A 23,171-nucleotide genomic window follows, 5' to 3' on the forward strand; every position below is an offset into this window, starting at 1 on the left:
TATTACATTTATGGCCAAGTTTCATTAAAAACCCAAAAATTTAAAACTCTGAATTTGAAACTCCTTTACAAAGATAGCCCTGCCTGTCAGAAGAGCAGGGTCTTGAGGGCACAGCGAAAAACTCGGAGGTCGGAGATCTTGCGTATTTCCGGGGGCAGTTCGTTCCAAAGGGCAGGAGCTCCCACAGAGAAGGCTCTCTAATTGAGCCCTTAATTGAACTTTGGCAAAGATTATTGAGAGTGTGGTGGCACGAAGTTGTTCCCTGCAAATTGCGTCAGTCGGCGTTCCTCCTTAAATAGGCTAAGGGAGTGGCCAGTTAGCCCCAAGCCCTACTCTCGAGGAGACCTTCTCCTGAGGAGCCACTCCTGCCTTTTGGCCGCTCTGCGTGCCCGTACATCGAGAAGAGGCTCCTCCTCTTCTTCCTCTTCACTTATGGGAGCTTCTGGAGGTTCTGAAGGCCCTGGCTGAATCCCCGCCTCTGGCACCACATCTTCTCCAGCCTCCTCACTGTCCGACTCGAGTGCCAGCTGCACAGGCTGCTGGCGCAGCACCACACCAGCCTCCTCGCTGTCGGAATCAGCTACTAGCTGCACAGGCCGCTGACGGGCCACAACATCTTCACATATTCTCCTTTATTAGAGAGACAAGATAGTCTTGGGCGTCTCACATCGTATTAATATTCACCGGCACTCGGTAAGTATTTCAGCATCCCTGGGGGATTCCAAATGCAATTATTAAGGGATGAGGAGGGGGAGAAACCCATGCTCTTTAAAAAGATGGTGCAGAAGACGGAGAGGCACAGAAGAGGCTGTACTTCCTGAGAATGCTCAGGAAGATAAATCTATCTCAGCATCTACTTCTGTCCTACTACCGCAGCACCATTGAGAGTGTCCTGACATTCGGCATTCTTGCATGGTATGGGAGCAGCTCTGCAGCGGACATAAAAGCTCTACAGAGAATTATTAAAACTGCCTAGAATATCATCGGACTCCAGCTACCAGCCCTGGACGACATGTTCGCATCTCGTTGTTGTGGCCCGCCAGTGGCCTGCGCGGATTGTTGCTGATCCCGACGAGGAGGAGGCTGGTGTGGTGTCGGTCCAGCAGCCTGTGCAGCCGGTGCTCGAGTCGGACAGTGAGGAGGCTGGAGAAGATGTGGTGCCAGAGGCAGGGATTCAACCAGGGCCTTCAGAACCTCCAGAGGCTCCTTTAAGTGAAGAGGAAGAAGAGGAGGAGCCTCTTCTCGATGCAGGGGCACGCAGAGCTGCCAAAAGGCAGGAGTGGCTCCTCAGGAGGAGGTCTCCTCAAGAGTAAGGCTTGGGGCTAATTGGCCACTCCCTTAGCCTATTTAAGTTCGCACACAGCTTGTAAAAAGCTGCAGGAAACAACGTACGTTCGTTCGCTGATCATTGAATTTGGATTTTCTCTGCAAATCTGGCTTCCGGGCTTTCTGCCAACTCTTGTAAGACTCTTGTTGTCAGACTTCGATGCTATCTCAAAATAAATGAATTTCCAAACTGCCAATCTTTAAGGAAATCTTTTCTTTAATTGAGCACAGCCACCGGATCATGACTCGATGCGGACAAGACTGACCTTTTGCCCCCCACCAATCCCTCCCTTTCCAATCCCCAAATCTCTGCTTCTCATTGGCTATCTTCCAAGTCATTCTTCAGGCTTCTTGTCTCGTCATTTCCCAGGAATGTCCCCCCCTCCTCATTTCCACGACCACCCGACTTCAAAGGGATTTAGCAGGCAAAAGTTCAGAGCTTATCTCTCTCTCCTCTGCTCTCTATGCCAGCGTTGAAGCGCTGACATCTATCTTATCTGTGGAATTCCTGGCAGGTTGTTAAGAACGTTTTATTAACAGCCTGCATTTGCAAAAGACTGTGTTTTGAAGTAAACTGAGTTTTGTTCGAAGTTTGTGTGTGCTACATTCTTTGGGATCCGTAGCTGGGGCAGAACACTCGCTGTTTGAGGAAGTTGCTTAACATTCTCCGAGACTCTTCCCATCCTGCTCACAATCTTTTTGGACTGTTGCCTTCTGGCAGAAGATACAGAACAATTCAAACTCGGACCACACGTCTTCTGAATAGTTTTTAATCCCAGAGCTATAATTGCACTCAACCATGAACTAAAGGGCCACCGTCAGTGAGCTGTTGGACAGCATGACTTGGTCTGCTGTGTGGATGTTTGGGTGGTTTAGGGGAGGGGGGAATTTGTGGTGGGTGGGTGGGAGTGTGTTTGGGGATTGTTACAGGGGTGAAATCTAGCAGGTTCTGACAGGTTCTGGAGAACCGGTAGCGGAAATTTTGAGTAGTTCAGAGAGCCTTGGTGGCGCAGCAGACTAAAGCACTGTTAAGTAACACCAGCTGCCTGCAATGACTGCGAGTTCAAATCTCACCAGGCTGAAGGTTGACTCAGCCTTCCATCCTTCCGAGGTAGGTAAAATGAGGACCTGGATTGTGGGGGCAATAAGCTGACTTTGTATAAAAAAGAACACCGCTTAGGGGGGGCTGAAAGCCCTACTAAGCAAGTATATACAAAAGTATGAAGGCTATTGCTTAACGCATTGTAAGCCGCCCTGAGTCTCAGGAAAAGGGCAGCATATAAATTGAACCAATAAAAAAGTAAATAAATAAATAAACCGGCAAATACCACCACTGGTTGGCCCCAGAGTGGGGAGGGAATGGAGATTTTGCAATATCCTTCCCCTGCCAAGCCCACCAAGCCACGCCCACCAAGCCACACCACGGCCACCAAGCCACGGCCACAGAACCGGTAGTGAAAAAATGTGGATTTCAGCACTGGATTGTTATGTGTGTTGGACCTGGTCTTTGGGTGTTAAGTGAATTTCGTTGTATGGGTATTATTTATTTTATTTTATTTTTATTTTTTTATTTTTATATGCCGCCCTTCTCCGGAGACTCAGGGCGGCTTACAATGCGTTAAGCAATAGCCTTCATACTTTTGTATATTTTATACAAAGTCAGCTTATTGCCCCCACAAACCAGGTCCTCATTTTACCACCTTAGAAAGGATGGAAGGCTGAGTTGACCTTGAGCCTGGTGAGAATTGAACTCGCAGTAATTGCAGGCAGCTGGATGTTAAATGCTGCCTTAGTAGGAGGCATTAGCCTCCTACGCCACTCAGGCTCCTCAGGTATACTGTGTATACACGTACAATGACAATAAAGTTATTATTATTATTTGAAAACATTGTCTTTGCAACTGGCCCATAGCAGGAGATGCCAATAACAGAAAATAAAATAAATGCATATTTTTTTTTAAATTTTTTTTTAGAAGTATCGTTATTTCAAGTTCTTTGACCATGTTCCTACTTGCATTCCGTAGGACGAGAGTATTCCTGTGGGACAGGTACGAAATATATCCATGACAACTTGCCGAGGAACGACCTGTTTACTTCTGCCAAAGGGTAGGAAATTTTTATTTAACGTTTAGGCAGCCCTTCCGAGGCAGTCTCTCTCTTTTTTAAACAGGGGCTGGCGTTATTTTAACGGCTTCTTTTGCTTCTGTGTTTTTTTTTTTTACCTCGTTTCCTTCCGTTTTTCTCTTTGTCTTCGGTTACCAAAGCTTGTTTGCTGCGGAATTATTTTACAGCTGCTTCGAGACCGTTTTTCTTGAAGGCAGGGCATAAATGTTCCTACTAATAAAAGTCTTCCTAAGAATAAATAAATAGATGAAGTTCCACACTGTGTTACTAACAATGTCTTCTTTTAATGACCTTGTAAATCCCTTGCATCGGGGTAGAGTTCGGGCAACTGAATGGAGCAGTGGTGGGTTCCTCCCGGTTCGGTCCGGTTCGGCCGAGCCGGTAGCGGTGACGATATGACATCACCGAACCGGTTCTCCCCCCCCCGCCCTCCCACCCCCCCACTCCCCCACATTATTCTTACCTTTTATTTGGCCCCACCCCCAATCTATTGCTGCCTCCTGAGTCCCAGCTGATGACTAGAGGGGAAAAAAACTGTTTAAACTCTTGCCGCGGGGCTTCAAAGGGCCGCCCTACAGCTGATCAGTGTTAAAAGCAAAGCAAATGAGTCGGGTCGTAAGTGTGAGGACTGGTCGTAAGTCTGAGGACCTTCCAGAAATGACTCTGACCAGCTAGCCACGCCCACCTAGTCACATGACCTCCAAGCCACACCCACAAAATAAGCTATGGCCACAGAACTGGTAGTAAAAAAATTTAGAATGGAAATCCATCCCACCCCTGGAATGGAGTTGAGTTGAGTGTTTACTGGCCGGATGCCCTTCCTGTTTCCGATGCGTAGTTTTTTTCAGCAGATATATTCTCATGGTGCCCAGGGAGAGAAATATCTGCCACTACCTAGAATCAAACTATCTTGCTTAGCGAGATAGTTAAATGAGCTGTGCCCCGTTTTACGACCATGTTTTGGCCACAGTTGTTAAGCGAATCACTGCAGTTGTTAAGCGAATCTTCCTTTCCCCCAATGACTGGGCTCGTCAGAAGGGGATCACATGAGACCCCCAGGGCACTTCAACCATCGTAAATCCATGCCAGTTGCCAAGGGTCTGAATTTCACGTGAGCACGAGGATTTTGCAACGGTCGTAAGTGTGAGAAAACAGTCGTAAGTCACTTTTTTGTAACCCCCCGATGGTCACTAAACAAATAGTTACAAGTTGAGGACTACCTGGGTGGAATATTGACCCCTGGTTTTTAGGCGGATCGAGCGAGGAGCCCGATCCAACACGGGACAACGTCTTTCTAACGTTCTATATGGGAATTGCGTTAAAATAGTCCTCGGCTTATGACCAGTCACTGTTTCAACTGTTTGAACTTACGTCAGACCTCCTGATTCAAAGTCCTAATGATGGTGTTGTGTCTGTGTGTGTGGGGGGGGTTGTCCCTCAGCGGTCCCGTGATCGCATTTCCAGCACCTGGCAAATGACCTGCATTTACGACCATGTGCACCGTTTCACCCTTCTGACCATGACTTACAACATTTTTTGGGGGGGGGGCGTGGAAACTAGTTTGGTTTCCAGTGAAAACCGCCATTGTGGACAAGGGATCCACTAAACCAGGGGTCTCCAATCTTGGCGGTTCGAATCCCTAGTGCCGCGTCATGGGGTGAGCTCCCATGACTTGTCCCAGCTTCTGCCAACCTAGCAGTTCGAAAGCAGGTAAAAAATGCAAGTAGAAAAATAGGGACCCCCTTTGGTGGAAAGGGAACAGCGTTCCGTGCGCCTTTGGCGTTGAGTCATGCCGGCCACATGACCACGGAGACGTCTTCGGACAGCGCTGGCTCTTCGGCTTTGAAACAGAGACGAGCACCGCCCCCTAGAGTCGGGAACGACTAGCACCGTGATGGCGAACCTATGGCACGTGTGCCACAGGTGGCACGCGGAGCCATATTAGTGGGCACACCAGCTCAGCTCTGGGGCGCATGCGCGCGCCGGCCAACTGATTTTCGGGCCTTCTGGGCCCACCAGAAGTAGGGAAACAGGCTGTTTCCTGCCTCTGGAGGGCCGGGGGGGTGGGGGGGTGGGGAAGGCCCATTTTTCTTTCTTACCTGGCTCCAGATCCTCTCTATTTATCTGGGAAGGGCGAAAATAGCCTTTCCCACACCCTTGGAGGCCCTACGGAGGCTGAAAGGGCCCATTTCCCAACTCTCGGTGGGACAGGAAATGACGTTTTTTCCTGTCCCCAGCCTCCAGAGACTCCTAGAGAGGCTCCTACAGACTCCTAGAAAGGTTCTGAAGGCTGGGGACAGCAAAAAACGTCACTTCCTGTCCCACCGAGAGTTGGGAAATGGGCCCTTTCAGCCTCCGTAGGGCCTCCAAGGGAGTTGGAAAGGCTGTTTTTGCCCTTCCCAGATACACAGAGAGGATCTGGAACCAGGTAAGAAAGAAAAACGGGCCGACCAGGCCATCGTGTGCCAGGAGCGGGGGGGGAGGGGGTTGCACATGCATGCGCGTGGGCACGTGCGTGCGTGACCCTCCCCCGCCCCCCCCCTCTCCTGGCACGCGATGGCAAAAAGGTTAGCCATCACTGGACTAGCACATACGTGTGAGGGGAACCTTTACCTTTACTTGTGTTCATTCCCCTTGCAGCCCTGGGGCAGCGCAATACGGAAGTCTCGGTGAGCCTCTGAGAGAATTCGGAGCAGAAGACACGTAAGGATTGTTTCTCGATATTTCGGAGCAGAGCTGGTTTCACTTGGTGGGAGGGAGGGAGGGAGGGACACAGGAAGCGCAGTTGTGACAGGTCACTCATTGAGGAAAAGGGGGATTCGGCCTGGGGAGTCCAGTTTTAACCCAGTTTTGCACCAATGAATGCCGTTGTTCTCCGGAGTTTTGCAGCTTTATTTTATTGCTTGATTGATTGTCCTCCTTTATTATTTTGATCGGTAACTCGAGTTGGCTAATCTACTTCATCCTCTTTCCTCCTCATGTTCTCCCCACAACGACAACCCTGTGAGGTGTGTTGGGCTGAGAGAAAGAGAGAGACTGGCCCAAAGGTCACCCAGTTGGCTTTCATGCCTAAGGCGGACTAGAACTCACAGTCTCCTGGTGATTGGCCCAACGTTAGTGACCTGGCTTTCATGCCTAAAGCGAGACTAGAGCTCTCCTTCTCCTGTTGATTGACCAAAGTCACCCAGTTAGCTTTCGTGTCTAAGGCAGGACTAGAACTCACAGTCGCCTGGTGATTGGCCCAAAGTCACCCAATTGGCTTTCTTGCCTAAGGTGGGACTAGAACTCACAGTCGCCTGGTGATTGGCCCAGAGTTACCCAGCTGACTTTCATTCCTAAGGTGGGACTAGAACTCACATTCGCCTGGTGATTGACCAAAGTCACCCAGTTAGCTTTCGTGTTTAAGGCAGGACTAGAACTCACAGTCGCCTGGTGATTGCCCAAAGTCATCTAGCTGGCTTCCATGCCTGATAGGACTAGAATTCACAGTTACCTGCCGATTGGCCTGAGGTGACCCAACTGGCTTTCATAGGTGAGACTAGAACTCACCATCTCCTGGTGATTGGCCCAAAGTCATCCAACCAGTTTTCATTCCTAAGGCAGAACTAGAACTCACCATCTCCTAGTTTTCATCCTGGTGCCTTAAATCAAATCCATCCTAAAGTTTCAAATTAAACCACTTCCATATATATATATATATATATATAGTTAAATCCCAATCTTGCAATCCCAGTTTTGCTTTTAACCGGGATCTCGAGAGTTATATTTTGATCGGTGTTTCAAGACTTTTCATCCCTTGGTTTTAACATGTGAGTGGTTTGATTTGTTCTAGAATTCTGAGCTAGGACCTTCCAGATTGTCTCGTAGCCAAAATGGGGTTAGTTAGGGGTCCATATCCTCACGAGTATTTGCAGAAATGATTGAGCTGTTGGGAGGAAGAAGCTGAAAAAAATATAGGATTCCTGGAGTCCAGCATTTCTGGACAGATGAGAACCCAACAGCGATGTCTTCTCATCCATTTTGTTCTGTTTTGGCCAGATCCCTTGGAGATATTCAACAAATATCTAGCATCATCTGCAACGATCCATCGAAGACGTCAGCGCTGAAAACTCCCAGAAATTCAAATTCCCCCATTAAGACCAGCACCCCTCTCAGCCCCGGTCAGTCAAGGGTCTGTGGAAGTACCAATAAGTGATAATAAATGTGGGGGAAGCACCCTTCAAGAAGAGACTGGATGGCAGTCCAATCTCTTCTTGAAAGCCTCCAGTGATGAAGCTGCCACAACCTCTGAAGGCAACTTCTGTTCCATGGGTTGATTGTTTCTCACCGTCAGAAAATTCCTCCTTATTTCCAGGCTGAATCTTTCCTTGTCCAGTTTCCATCCATTATTCCTTGCCTGGCCTTCGGGTGCTTTGGAGAATAGCTTGACCCGCTTCCTCCTCTCTGGGGCAGCCCCTCAAATATTGGAAGATGCTCTCCTGTCTCCCCTGGTCCTTCTCTTCCCTAGACTAGCCATGCCTGGTTCCTGCAACCGTTTATCGTATGTTTGAGCCTCCAGTCCCCTAATCCTCTTTATTGCTCTTCTCTGCACTCTTTCTAGAGTCTCAACAACTTTTTAATAGTGTGGTGACCAAAACTGGATGCAGTACTCTAGGTGTGGCCTTACTAGGGCTTTATAGAGTGGTATTAGTAGCTTCCTTGATCTGGATTGTATCCCTCTGTTAATGCAATTTAGGATTGCATCGGCTTTTTTGGCAGCTGCCACACACCGTTAACTCATATTTAATTGGTTGTCCACTAAGACTCCAAGGTCTCTCTCACAGTTCCTGCTATTAAGCCTGTTTTCACCCAATCTATATGTGTCCTTTCTGTTTTTCTTGCCTAAGTGTAAGACTTTCCTTTTCTCCACATTGAATTTCAATGAATCTTCTCTGTCTGAACATCTGGCAGTAATTTGTATTTCCCCCCCTCCCTCCCCAGAGGTGAACCGAAAGGAGCTTATTTAGAACTTGTTTGAATAAATTGTGCGTGGGAGAAAGAAAAAGACGGATTAAAAACCGTTCCATTTTCTCTCCCTCTTTTTTTTTTCTTTTCTTTTCTTTCCCCAGCGAATCCACCCCCAACATTCTCCTCCACCGTCACAAAATACAAGGATTATTGCGTGATGACCATCGATACGTCCTCTTGGGTTACGCACGACGTCTCCTTGTTGGGAGTCAGTACGTTTCCTGCACCCTGCGCCACAAGGGTGAGGATAGAAGAGGTACCTGCCACCCCATTTCCATCACCTGGGCTTGTACAACATGTAAGTGGATTCAGGAAATCACACAACTGTGGTTTGGGGTATGTCTTTTTTCACTGCCGGCCACCGCCTGGACAGGTTCTTGCAGCTTTCTTGGCAAGGTTTTTTCTTCAGTTAATGCAGTTTAGGATTGCGTTGGCTTTATTATCTTCCATTATTTTATTTTTTTTTAATTTGATTTATATGCCGCCCTTGTCCGGAGACTCAGGGCGGCTTACAATGCGTTAAGCAATAGCCTTCATCCTTTTGTATGTTTTATACAAAGTCAGCTTATTGCCCCCACAAACTGGGTCCTCATTTCACCTACCTTAGAAAGGATGGAAGGCTGAGTCAACCTTGAGCCTTGGAGAGATTCGAACCAGCAGAAATTGCAGGCAGCTGTGTTAATAACAGGGTGCATTAAACCACTGTACTATCAAGGCTCTTTATAGTATCGATTATATAACCGTCATAAATATACACTCATCTGTTTTTCTTTCTCCTATAAACCATATTTCACCTAATTCCACTCCTCTAACCTCAATATCTGTCATTTATAGACTAGTTCCCATGTTATGAAATAGTCCGAATCTTCTTTTCCTTTAATTTTTAGGGTTAATCTATCAATCTCTGCACATTCCAGAATTATTATTATTTTTTATTATAATATCATCTGCAGGGGTTTCTGGGCTTTTCCAACATTGGATATATCACTTTTTTTTATTATTATTATTATTTGATTTATATGCCGCCCTTCTCCGGAGACTCAGGGCGGCTTACAATGCGTTAAGCAATAGCCTTCATCCTTTTGTATATTTATACAAAGTCAGCTTATTGCCCCCACAATCTGGGTCCTCATTTTACCTACCTTGGAAAGGATGGAAGGCTGAGTCAACCTTGAGCCTGGTGAGATTTGAACTTGCAGTAATTGCAGGCAGCTGATGTTAATAACAGTGCTTTTTAGTCTGCTGCGCTAATCAGGGCTCCTTGTTGAATGGTGCGGTGGCCGAGAGGTGGAGCTCTGGCCTCACAATCAAGAGGCTGTGAGTTCGATCCTAGGGTAGAGGCAGATATTTCTCTCTCTGGGCACAATGAGAATATATCTGCTGAAACAAAACTCCGCATTGGTGACAAGAAGGGTATCCGGCCAGTAAAACACTCAGCTCCATTCAGCTGCCCAGACTCCATCCCGCAAGGGATTATCGGGTTGTTAAAAGAGGATGATCATGACATATCACTTGTTGCTTGTACACATATGGAGAGACTCTGCAATTTGGAGACAAATTCCTTGTGTGTCCAACCACGCGTGGCCAATAAAGAATATTCTGTTCTATTCTTTGCCGTCTCTGCTTCTTCAGCGGGAGAAGGAATTAGAGGAACTGTAGATCAAGGAAAGAGACCATCAGCCGCTGCCCTTGGTCACCCCCGTCCTCTTTGGATTGACAGCTCAGCCAGGCGGTGCTTAATCAGCTCATTAGGAGTTGCAGTTTTTGCTGGCCTGCGATGGCCTCCGCAGAGCCTCAGTGTGGGAAAAACAGCTCCGCTAGAAGGGAAGGATAAATTCTTGAAAAGATTTTGCTCCTTAAGAGTCTCTTCCTTTCCCCTAAGAAACGGGGTTGACGTGTTCGCCCTTAGAGCCAGACAAAGTCCCCGGAGAAATTGTAAAATGACATAGAGTTGGAAGGGACCTCGGAGGTCTTCTAGTCCAACCCCCTGCTCAGGCAGGAGACCCTATATTGTTCCAGACAAATGGCTGTCCAGTGTTGGGGGATTCACAACTTCTGGTGGCAAGTTGTTCCTCTGGTTTATTGTTCTAATTGTCAGGAAATTTCTCCTTAGTTCCAGGTTGCTTCTCTCCTTGATTAGTTTCCACCCGTTGCTTCTTCTCCTGCCCTCAGGTGCTTTGGAGAATAGCTTAACCCCCAAATCTTCTTTGGGGCAGCCCCTCAAATATTGCAACACTGCTATCATGTCACCCCTAGTCCTTCTTTTCATCAGACTAGACATACCCAGTTCCAGCAACCGTTCTTTATATGTTTTAGCCTTCAGTCCCTGTTCTGCCCCAGCTACGGACCTCAAAGAACGCAGCACACACAAAGTCTGTACAAAACTTAAATTTACTAAAAGAACTCAGTCTTCTCCAAACAAAGGCTGTTAATAAACTTTCTTAACAGCCTACAAGAAACCAAAGATAAAGTAATCACAATCTTACTAAGGTTGGCAGAATGCCCAGAAGCAATTTGCGGAGAATCCAGACGCGAAGGAGAATGAACTAAAGTTGTTCCCTACAAATTGCTTCAGTCGGCATTCCTCCTTAAATAGGCTAAGGGAGTGGCCAATTAGCCCCAAACCTTATTCTTGAGGAGACTTCCTCCTGAGGAGCCACTCCTGCCTTTTGGCAGCTCTGAGCGCCCCTGCATCGAGAAGAGGCTCCTCCTCTTCTTCCTCTTCACCCATGGAAGCTTCTGGAGGTTCTGAAGGCCCTGGCTGAATCCCCGCCTCTGGCACCACATCTTCTCCAGCCTCCTCATTGTCTGACTCAGTTGCCAGCTGCAAGGGGCTGCTGGCACAGCACCACACCAGCCTCCTCGCTGTTGGAAGAAGGGAGGGTTGAGTGTGTGTGTGTGTGTAGCAAAGACAATGTCACAAAGATTTGCCAACAGACGGCTGGGAAACACAAGTTATTCCTGCCGTAAGTGTTGAAATTGGATTTTGTCTCAGACTCTGCACATAACAGCCTCTTTGAAAGTGTTCCTTTGGGCCACTTTTGTGCTGGCTGCTCTTGGGCAGAATTTAATTGAAGCTCACTCCAGTGCTGTGTCTTTAAATTCTAGGCTTTTTATGTGTTTCGATCCTCAGAACCAGATATTTGGTATGAATCAGATCTGGAAGGGATCTGGAAGGACTTCTCGTCCAACCTCCTGCTCAAGCAGGAGAACTTATGCCATTCCAGACAAATGGCTCTCCAGTCTCTTCTTAAAAACCTCCAGTGATGGAGCAGCCACAACTTCTGGTGGCAAGCTGTTCCACTGGTTAATTGTTTTCACTGTCAGGAAATTCCTCCTTAATTCCAGGTTGCTTCCCTCCTTGATTAGTTTCCACCCGTTGCTTCTTGTCCTGCCTTGGTTCTTTGGAGAATAGCTTGATTCCCTCTTCTTTGTAGTAGCCCCTCAAATATTGGAAAAAATGGTTTAAGCGGGGGGTTGGACTAGATGACCTACAAGGTCCCTTCCAACTCTGTTAATCTGTTAAAAAAGACTGCTATCATGTCACCCCCTAGTCCTATTTTCTCTTATTTTTTCATCTTGGCATTTTAATTCGGTAGCTGTCTGTACTGACGTCTCTCTGTACCTCTCTACCTGCGGCCTCGATTACAGGTAGTTCTCGACATACGACCACGATGGATCCCAAAATTTCTGTTGCTAAGTGAGAGAGATAAGTGAACTTTGCCCCCCATTGTTAACTGAATCCGTACACTAGTTAAGTCAGTAACACGCAGGGGTGAAATGCTCCCGGTTCGGACCGGCTTGGACGAGTAGGTAGCGATGGCGGCGGGCAGTTCGGAGAACCAGTAGCAAAAATCCCTGCCCCCGCCCCCCATGCCCAGCTGAGCCGCGCGATCATCAGACCGTTTTTTTTTCTTTTAAATGGCTCTGACGATCCCAGCTGAGTTGCCTGCTAACCAGTAGCAAAAATCCCTCCCCCGCCCCAAGCTTCCAGCTTGCTTACTTTAGCTGCTGGTCGCAACGCCTGTCTTGCTTCGCTTGCTGTAATCCCTGCAATCCATTGCATCAGCAAGCAACTGAATCTCCCTGCCTGAAATCAAGCTCATCGGTGAGCAGCTCTTTCTGCCTGCCTGCCTTCCTGCCTGCCTTGTACTTTCTATTGCAGGGATCTCCAACCTTGGCAACTTTAAGACTTGTGGACTTCAACTCCCAGCAAAGCTGGCTGAGGAATTCTGGGAGTTGAAGTCCACAAGTCTTAAAGTTGCCAAGGTTGGAGACTCCTGTTCTATTGGGTAAGTTTTTTCCCCTTTGGGAGCTTTAAAAAAAATAGTTAATTGGGTTTTTTTCAGTTGTTCTTTTTTTAGACCTAGCCATTTAAAGTTTAGGAAGTTTTAAATTTAGCTGCTTTTATATAAAAATAAAAATAAATTAAAATAAAATAATATTTGTGCAGCTTTCTGAGATTTAGTGTGTTTCTGTAGTGTTTCACTCTAACTACACAAACACACAAAACCTCACAAAGCTGTATGTGGAATTTTGTGTGTGTAAAGTATGAAAGTTGTTTTTTGGGATTTTTTTGTGGCTGTGTGCGGTTCCTGCTTGTTGCAGGGGCCATTTTGTCTAGCACAGCTGCTTTTACATTGTGGGTGAGCCAGTTGTGTTGTGTTGGGTTTTGTAGGTTAAAAAAGGGCAAAGAAGTGACATTGACTTGGCCATGCCCACCCAGTCACCTTACCACCAAGCCCCGCCCACTAATTAAGCCCCGCCCACAGAACCAGTAGCAAAAAAATTTAGATTTCACCCCTGGTAACACGGTTGTTAAAACGAATCCGGCTTCCCCCATTGACTTTGTCAGAAGGGCGGTCACACGACCCCAGGAAAACTCCAACCGTCATAAGTACACGCCAGTTGCCGAGCGTGTGAATTTTGATCCCAGAGATGCTGCGACCGGGGGGGTGGGGGGTAGGAGACATCGTAAGTCGCTTTTTTTCAGTGCCGTTGTGACTTCGAGCGGTCACTAAACAAACTGTTGTAAGTCGAGGACGACCTGTATTCAGGCGAACCTAGCAGTTTAGCTACCAGGCGACCCACTTGCCAAAAAGAGTAGCCAAAAGGATGATTTTTGAAAACTTTTTTTTTTTTAAAGGTTTAAAGGCTTTTTAAAGGCAAAAATTTCCCACAGGATACAATTGAAAGGAGCTTGTCTCCGCAAACAGCCTTCGGTTTAGTTAATCAGCTACCGCTCAGGGGATAAAATGTAATTTGTACGATATTCTTTCCATTAGTAGCTATTTTATCCGTTACTAGGCACTTAGGCTTTAACAACCGCTGGCAAAATACACTCCGGTGAAAGAACAAGATTGAACCTGCCAGGTTTTATATATATATATAAAACCTTGGTTACGTAGGGAAAACCTGGCTAGAAGAAACACACACACACACACACACACACACACACACACACACACACACACACATATATGTAGGTCTTTGGTTATTCGGGTTTTCTCCCGCGTAAAATTGGAGGTTTCTTGGCAACGTTTCGACGAAGTCTCATTCGTCATCTTCAGGCTGGTGTCTTCGGCTTCGTGCTTCTAGGAGCAATGTGTGTGATCGCAGCTGTTTCTTCCTTTTAACTGCCAGTGGGGGTGTGAACAATTTTACGCGGGAGAAAACCCGAATAACCAAAGACCTACATACAAACACCCGTGAAAACCTCAGAAAACACACACACATATATATATATATATATTTAAGCTCAAGGAAATAAAAAGTTACAACCACGCACAATTGCAAAGCCGCCTTAGCTCTATAGAGGAACCCTAATTTTCCCCTGGCAAGGATGGTTTTCAAAGAAGAAGCAATTTGCCGAGCGGGCAGGTAGGTTCCCGGCTGCAGGTAATTGTGTTGCTCTGGGCAGGCACGGACACACAAACACACAGGCACAAAGGCGCAGGGAAGGTACATTTGAGGAGCATATGACCTCAATCTGGAGTCTCTCCGTCTAAGACAGGCTAAAGCCAGACTGAAGTTTTCCCAGGTGGAAGTGGGGAGTTTCAGACAAAACTTGTAGTTGTGTAGTTGTAGTTGTGGTTTGTGTGGAGGTGAGAAACCTGCAGAATTCTCCTTCTCCTCCTCTTCCTCTCCTTCTCCTCCTCCATCTCTTCTTCTCCTCTTCCTTTTTGTCCTTATTCTTTTCTTCTTTCTCTTTTTCTCCTCCTCTCTTTTTCTGTCCTCCTCCTTCCTCTTTTTCTTCTCTCCTCCTCTTCCCTCACTTCTTCTCCTTCTCTATCTCCTCCTCTTCCTTTTTGTCCTTATTCTTTTCTTTTCTTTCTCTTTTTTCCCTCCTCTTCCCTCTCTTCTTCCTCTTTTTTCTTTTTATTCCCTTCTTCTCTTCCTCTTTTTTTCTTTCCTCCTTCTCCTGTTCTCGTCCTCTCCCCCTTCTCTTTTTTCTCCTCTTCTTTTTCTTTTCCTCTTCTCCTTTCTTCCTTCTCCTTCTTTTCCTTCTCCTCCTCCTTCTTTTCCATCTCCTCATCTTCCTATTCTCCTTTTTTCCCTCCTCCCTTTTTCTTCTTCTCTCCTCTCCTTTTTCCCGTCCTCTCTTCCGCCTCCTGCTTGCCTTCTTTTTCTTTCTATTTCTCCTCTTCTTCTTCCTCCTCTTCATCTTCCTTTTCTTCCTCCTCCTCTTCTTCCCCCTCCTCCTCTTCCACCTCCTCTTCCTCTTCTTTCTATTTGTCCTCTTCCTCCTCCTCTTCCTCTTCTTCTTCCTCATCTTCCGCCTCCACCCCTTCTTCCTCCTCCTCCTCCTCTTCTTCTTCCTCCTCCTCTTCCATCTCCTGCTTCTCCTCTTCTTTCTATTTGTCCTCCTCCTCCTCTTCCTCCTCTTCTTCCTACTCCTCTTCCTCCTCTTCTTCTTCCTACTCCTCTTCCACCTCCTGCTTCTCCTCTTCTTTCTATTTCTCCTCTTCTTCCTTCTCCTTTTCCTCCTCTTCCTCCTCCTCCTCTTCTTCTTCCTACTCCTCTTCCATCTCCTGCTTCTCCTCTTCTTTCTATTTGTCCTCCTCCTCCTCCTCTTCCTCTTCTTCCTACTCCTCTTCCTCCTCTTCTTCTTCCTACTCCTCTTCCACCTCCTGCTTCTCTTCTTCTTTCTATTTCTCCTCTTCTTCCTCCTCTTCTTCTTCCTTTTCTTCCTCCTCCTCTTCTTCCTCCTCCTCGTCTTCCACCTCCTGCTTCTCCTCTTCTTTCTATTTCTCCTCTTCTTCCTCCTCCTCTTCTTCCTCCTCCTCCTCCTCCTCTTCTTCTTCCACCTCCTGCTTCTCTTCTTCTTTCTATTTCTCCTCTTCTTTCTCCTCTTCCTTCCTTTTCTTCCTCCTCTTCTTCTTCCTCCTCCTCCTCTTCCACCTCCTGCTTCTCCTCTTCTTTCTATTTGTCCTCTTCCTCTTCTTCTTCTTCCGCATCTTCTTCCTCCTCTTCTTCTTCCTCCTCCTCTTCTTCCTCCTCCTCCTCTTCCACCTCCTGCTTCTCCTCTTCTTTCTATTTCTCTCCTCTTCCTCCTCTTCTTCCTCCTCATCCTCCTCCCTAGCCAAGCCAATTCCAGCATTGAAAAGGCTGCTACTCACAACCCAGTGAGGGCAGAGATGGAGATTTACCACCCAGTCCGTGTCCGACATCCCACAGAGATAAGTTTGGCTCCATAACGGAAGCTGAAGCCCTGAGCCTCCGAGGGCGCCGGGTTGCAGAAAGCAATTCAAGCCTCCCTTCGGACACCCCACCCAGCCTCCCAGCTCACCTCCAACTTTTAATTCTGCCCTTTTTTTATCTTTTTCAGGACGGTAACCTTTGGCTGCCCGTCTCGAGGAATCTGGCAGAATCGGGAAGGGAGATTCCTTCTGCTCAGCAAAGCTCACCCCAAAGAGGTAGGTTGAGGCTCCTGCAAAAGTGTCCCCAGTGCATCCAAGATACCTACAGCTAGTCCTCGACCTACGACCGCAATGGAGCCCCCAAATTTCTATCGCGAAGCTAAGGCAAGGCAGTTGAAATGTGAGTTTCGCCCCATTTTACAACCTTTCCCGCTGCAGTCGTTAAGCGAATCACTGCCATTGTTAAGTTAGTCACACGGTCATGAAGTGAATCTGGCTTCCCCCCCCAATTGGCTTTCCTTGTCAGAAGGTCGCAAAAAGAGGACCACGAGACACTGCAACAGTCGTAAGTACATGCCAGTTGCCAAGCGTTTGAATTTTGATCACCGTGATGTGGCAGGTGCTGCCGAGGCCGTAAGTGTGAAAACAGATCATAAGTCCCCTTTTTCCAGTGCCGTTGTAACTTCAAACGGTCACTAAACGAATCGCCGTAAGTTGAGGACTCCCTGTCCTTTGAAAAGTGGGGGGGAAATGCAATCCTATTCCTTTTTTCTAAATTCACCATTCGAGCTGCCAGATCGCATCACCAGGGACTGTGTCCAAACTCCTGGGGGTTTTCTAAAGCGACTAGTCCTCATTGTGAAAGATTTCTGTGCCGTACCTCTTTCCGAAACGAGAGGCTTTTCCCACGTCGTGGGTTTGCGTGTTGTAGAAGTGTGAACGTCCGTTTGCTTGCTACGATCAGGAGGCTGGGTTTTAAAAAGTTTTTTGTCAGCACCGTTGTAACTTCGGACGGTCAGTAAACGGATGGCTATAAGTCGAGGACTGCCTGCATTATGATGAAATTGCAAGACCTTTGTCTGCCTTTCAAAAGTTTTGTACGGTTTTGCAGCCGGAATCTTGTCAGCAAGAGAATGGGAAGTGTATTTATTTTGTATTCTGCCGTTTACATTTTAATTATGTCTGATATATGATGATGAATGAATAATTAACCAGAAGCAGTTCCAATCTTTTTAATGTCCGCGGAAGGATTGCAGTTTTAATTTTTAATCATTTTGTTATGATGTCCTTTTGTCTCTTAGTGTTGGGTTCCGCTTTTAACTTCCGACCGCAGAAAATCGGTTTTAATCTTTAAAAACTCTTTTAACGTCGAGGTAGTCCTCGATCTATGACCACAGTTGGCCCCAAAATTTCCGTTGCTAACCAAGACAATGAAGTGAGTTTTGCCCCATTTTATGACCTTTCTTGGCACCGTTTTTTTTAAAAGGTTTTTTTTAAAAAATTTTTAAGACAAACAAACATTTAGTACATCATTCATTTCTTCCATGTGACATCCCGGTGTGATCTCCAAAAACTTCTTTTCTTCTATTATCTCTTCTATCTTCATTCTCGCCAAATCCGTTACAAACATTTTCCACTAATATAGTATTCTAGTTATAACATTTTTTATCAATCTCTTTTAAAGCTTATTTATATCTCTTTTCTAACCTGTTGTGGCCCGTCAGCAGCCTGTGCAGCTAGTAGTTGATTCCGACAGTGAGGAGGCTGGTGTGGTGCTGTGCCAGCAGCCTGTGCAGCTGGCACTCGAGTCAGACAGTGAGGAGGCTGGAGAAGTTGTGGTGCCAGAGGCAGGGATCCAGCCAGGGCCTTCAGAACCTCCAGAAGCTTCCATGGGTGAAGAGGACGAAGAGGAGGAGCCTCTTCTCGATGCACGGGCGCGCAGAGCTGCCAAAAGGCAGGAGTGGCTCCTCAGGAGGAGGTCTCCTTGAGAGTAAGGCTTGGGGCTAATTGGCCACTCCCTTAGCCTATTTAAGGAAGAATACCGACTGAAGCAACTTGCAGGGAACAACTTTAGTTCATTTTCCTTCGCGTCTGGATTCTCCGCAAATTGCTTCTGGGCTTTCTGCCAACCTTAGTAAGATTGTGATTACTTTATCTTTGGTTTCTTGTAGGCTGTTAAGAAAGTTTATTAACAGCCTTTGTTTGAAAAAGACTGAGTTATTTTAGTAAATTAAGTTTTGTACAGACTTTGTGTGTGCTGCGTTCTTTGGGGTCCGTAGCTGGGGCAGAACATAACCAGTAGTAAAATTGATTCCATATCTTAAAGTATTCTGAATCTTCTCTTTCTTTTATCATCATAGTTGTTAAGTGAACCATTGCGGTCGTTAATTTAGCAACACGGTTGTTATGTGAATCTGGCTTCCCCATTGACTTGCTTTATCAGAAGGTCGCAAAAGGGGATCGCAGAACTTGGGACACAGCAACGGTCATAGGTACAAGTCAGTTGCTGTGCGTCGAAATTCTGATAACGTGACCCACAGGGATGCTGCGACGGTCGGTCTTAAGTGTGAAAAACGGTGCTAAGTCACTTTTTCAATGGCGTTGTAACTTTGTACGGTCACTAAACACATGGTTGTAAGTCGAGGAGTACCTGGATTGTTAAATTTCTGGGCTTTTTCCAAAGTTTTGTACGGTTGCAGCCTGAATCCACCCACAAATAACAGATGCAGAGGGAGTTGGAATTTCTATTTAGTTTCTGTTTTATCCTTTACATTTTAATTGTTTCTGACAGACGAGGAATGAATAAATAATAAACCATCTTTTTATGTACCCCGAAGGATTGCAATTTAATTTTAATCGTTTTGTTATTAGATCGTTTCGTCTTGAGTTCTATTTTTACCTCCTACCGCAGAGTCTCGGTTTTAATATTAAAAACCCCCGTGTATTCGCTCTAGTATTTTAATCGCACCCTGCTCTGCTCTTACACGAGCTGGTAGGTTTTACGTGCAGGTAGGCCTCGAGTTACGACCGCAATCAGGCCGGAAATTTACGTTGTTTAAGTGAATCACATTTGTTGAGTGAGTTTCCCCATATTGTACGGCTTTTCCGGCCACCGTCGTTAAGCGAGTCACTGCAGTTGTTAAGTTAGTAACATGGTTGTTAAGTGAATCCGGCTTTCCTTGTCCGAGGGTCGCAAAAGGGGATCACGTGACCCCAGGACACTGCAACCGTCATAAATGCGAGTCAGTTGCCAAGCCTCTGAATGTTGACCCCGGGGGATGCTGCAGCGGTCGTAAGTGTGAAAAACGGTCCTAAGTCCCTTTTTTCGCTGCAGTTATGACTGCCAAATGGTCACTAAACGAACTGTTGTAAGTCGAGGACTACCTGTATATGTAAAATCCGTTGATTCCATCCATAGGCTTGGTTGCTGTGATTGAAATCGTTGTACTGGTAGTCCTTGATTTACGGCTGACTTGTCACTTAGCAACCGTTGGAAATTAGGATAGGCTCAAAACTTCTGGCCAGCATAAAACATACCACACACATACACATAACACATACACAAACACAAACACACAAACGCAACATTTCTTTGCAACCAGTTGCAGTGTCTGAGAGCAACACCACCCCCCACTCCTCCAACACTGATGATGTAACCTAACTGGGTAATGAAATGTCTGCAAGAAAACCACCAAGCTCAGTCCTCCTCCTCCTCCTCCTCTTCTCTACAAACCCCACTCCCTTCTAGCACTGATAATGTTACCTAGTTGGGTCATGAAACGTCTATTAAGAAAACCACCAAGCTCAGTTCTCCTCCTCCTCCTCTTCTCCACAAACCCCACTCCCTTTTAGCACTGATAATGTTACTTAGTTGGGTCATGAAACGTCTATTAAGAAAACCACCAAGCTCAGAGAGCACCAAGGACCCCACAGTTCTCCTCCTCCTCCTCTTCTCCACAAGCCCCACTCCCTTCTAGCACTGATAATGTTACTTAGTTGGGTCATGAAACGTCTATTAAGAAAACCACCAAGCTCAGAGAGCACCAAGGACCCCACAGTCCTCCTCCTCCTCCTCTTCTCCACAAGCCCCACTCCCTTCTAGCACTGATAATGTTACCTAGTTGGGTCATGAAACGTCTATTAAGAATACCACCAAGCTCAGTTCTCCTCCTCCTCCTCTTCTCCACAAGCCCCACTCCCTTCTAGCACTGATAATGTTACTTAGTTGGGTCATGAAACGTCTATTAAGAAAACCACCAAGCTCAGAGAGCACCAAGGACCCCACAGTTCTCCTCCTCCTCCTCTTCTCCACAAGCCCCACTCCCTTCTAGCACTGATAATGTTACCTAGCTGGGTCATTAAACGTCTGCAAGAAACCCACGAAGCTCAGAGAACCTCAGGGATCCCACAGTTCAACCCTGAGCTACAAATATATTCTCATCCCTTGGTAGCATATTCTGATCTGTGATCAAATTGGAGGGTTACCAAATACTCCAGCCTGCTCAGTGCTGGTTTCCCACTACAGGACCCATCTTCCACTGAGGCTCTCGTGGAACGGGGATAGTTTAATATCTGACACCTCCTGACTGTTTAATCCAGTGGTCATTGAATTCGCTCAAATCTTGTCATGCATCGTCTCTTCTGGGAATCAGTTAATATTTTTTTTCTTGATTGGCCCAATTAGTAAAATCGTCATAGTAGCGATCAGAGCAAGAAAGAATTGTCCGAAGCTGACTTTTTTTTTTTTTTTAATTTGATTTATATGCCGCCCTTCTCCGGAGACTCAGGGCGGCTTACAATGTGTTAAGCAATAGCCTTCATCCTTTTGTATATTTATACAAAGTCATCTTATTGCCCCCACAAACTGGGTCCTCATTTAACCTACCTTAGAAAGGATGGAAGGCTGAGTCAACCTTGAGCCTTGGAGAGATTCGAACCAGCAGAAATTGCATGCAGCTGTGTTAATAACAGGGTGCACTAAACCACTGTACTATCAAGGCTCTTTTTGCTCCTTTCTTGTAGCTTCCTACAGGCCACCGTCAATTAAATATCTTCTTCCTTTTTCTTTAAAATAAAAGGGGATGCGGGAGGTTAATCCCGCAAAGAACCATTGTGATTAACCGTTCCATATTGTTATATGTTGGATTTTGTTGATATGAAGCCCTAACGGATGAGGTTGGACATTTGTTCAGGGACAGTTTGGTCTAGCGATTAAGGTGCCAGGCGATAAAACAGGAGACGGTGAGTTCTAGTTCCTCCTTAGGCCTGAAAGCAAGCTGGTTGTTCTGTCCCCCGTCCTCACACAGACAAATGCAGTATCAAACAATGCCTGCCAATAATTTATTGTATAAACAATAAATAGAGCATTTGACAGCCGTGACTGGGAGGATTTTTCATCAGGTTCGCCTGATTCGCCAGTTGCGTCCCTTTCTGGATCGGGACTCCCTACACACAGTCACTCATGCCCTCGTCACTTCCCGCCTGGACTATTGTAACACTCTCTACATGGGGCTCTCCTTGAGGAGCACCCGGAGGCTCCAACTGGCGCAGAGTGCGGCCGCGCGGCTGGTTATGGGAGCAACATGGCGCTCCCGTGTGACACCTCTCCTGCGCGAGCTGCACTGGCTTCCGGTGGTCTTCTGGGTGCGCTTCAAGGTTTTGGTTACCACCTTTAAAGCGCTCCATGGCTTAGGACCTGGTTATTTACGGGACCGCCTACTACCACAAGCAGCCTCCCACCAGCCGGTACGCTCTCATAGAGAGGGACTCCTCCGGGTGCCGTCAGTCAAACAATGTCGACTGGCGGCCCCTAGGGGGAGGGCCTTCTCTGTGGGGGCACCTACTGTCTGGAATGAGCTCCCCCGGAGATACGAAGGATCCCGGACCTGCGCACCTTCCGCCGCGCTGTGAAGACCTTTTTATTCCACCAGGCGGGCTTGGCCTAATCCTTTCCCTCTTTTTTAATATGTAAATTTTAATTTGTTTTAAATTATTGGGGTGTTTTAATTTGTTAGGGCCAAAACTATTTAATTCGATTTTATCTGGTTTTTTAAATTTTTTGTATCTATGTATTTTATTGTTTGGCTGTTCACCGCCCTGAGTCCTTCGGGAGTAGGGCGGTATACAAATCAAATAAATAATAATAAAAAATAATAATAATAATAAACAGACCAGAATTTCTAGCAGACGAGAGTTCTGGCAGCTAACTGTAAAACGCCTGCCAAGTCCAATCAGTACTCCCAAAAAGCAGGAGAGGCCTTATCTGCAGTCCGTTTCCAGAGCGACAAATTATCCACAAGAGTTTAGTCCAAAATATATCTGAGCCGAAGTGCAGGATTCACAATGTGACTCTTTAGAGTTTAAACTTTTGTCCATCACAAAGCCTGCCGAGCAATCACGCCCCCTTTTATCCCTTGTGGGCGTGGCTCAGTGACTCAGCTCAACCTCGGGCCCTCCCACGCCTCTTCCTTTGCTGCACACGCTTCTCCCTCCGACGCTGCCTGGGATCAAGCCAGGATTCATCATCCTCGCTCCCTATCAATGGGTGCTCCAATATGCTTTCCTCCTGGCCCATCCCAGGCTGTTCCTCCTGGCCTTCGGATGGAACCTGAGGCATTGCCAGAGAGGAGGGTCCTGGAGAGGGAGGCCTTGTCAGTTCCTCCCCATCACCTTCTGAGTCCTCTTCCTCCATGAGGACAGGCTCGGGAGTCGGAGTCACAACACTGGTTGACTTTGGGCTAATCACCAGGAGAGAGTCAGTTCTAGTCCCGCCTTAGGCAGGAAAGCTGGTTGGGTGACTTTGGGCCAATCACTAGGAGACAGTGAGTTCTAGTCCCGCCTTAGGCAGGAAAGCTGCCTGGGTGATTTAGGGCCAATCACCAGGAGACAGTGAGTTGTAGTCCCGCCTTAGGCGTGAAAACCAGCTGAGTGACTTTGGTCCAATCACTAGGAGATGGTGAGTTCTAGTCCTGCCTTAGTGGTAAAAGCTGGCTGGGTGACTTTGGGCCAGTCCCTTTCTCTCTCTCTTGGCTAGCCCGTCGCACAGAGTTGTTGTTGTGGGGAGATTCGGAGGAGA

The 23,171-nt window shown here is 46.8% G+C and overlaps 1 protein-coding gene across 1 annotated transcript in view; it reads left to right on the plus strand.

Annotated features, from left to right (window-relative positions):
• Window positions 1–23,171, plus strand: part of TEX14 (testis expressed 14, intercellular bridge forming factor) — an 89,258-nt gene that overhangs the window by 59,734 nt on the left and 6,353 nt on the right. Inside the window, exons 21-25 of the mRNA XM_060693245.2 lie at window positions 3,350–3,431; window positions 6,090–6,152; window positions 7,488–7,609; window positions 8,558–8,754; window positions 16,285–16,372. Coding sequence (XP_060549228.2) covers window positions 3,350–3,431; window positions 6,090–6,152; window positions 7,488–7,609; window positions 8,558–8,754; window positions 16,285–16,372 — 552 coding nt within the window. The remainder of the gene's footprint in view (window positions 1–3,349; window positions 3,432–6,089; window positions 6,153–7,487; window positions 7,610–8,557; window positions 8,755–16,284; window positions 16,373–23,171) is intronic.

Source organism: Pantherophis guttatus, chromosome 1 (genome assembly GCF_059756535.1).
Source record: "Pantherophis guttatus breed Tessera chromosome 1, ASM5975653v1, whole genome shotgun sequence".
Lineage (NCBI taxonomy): Eukaryota > Metazoa > Chordata > Lepidosauria > Squamata > Colubridae > Pantherophis > Pantherophis guttatus.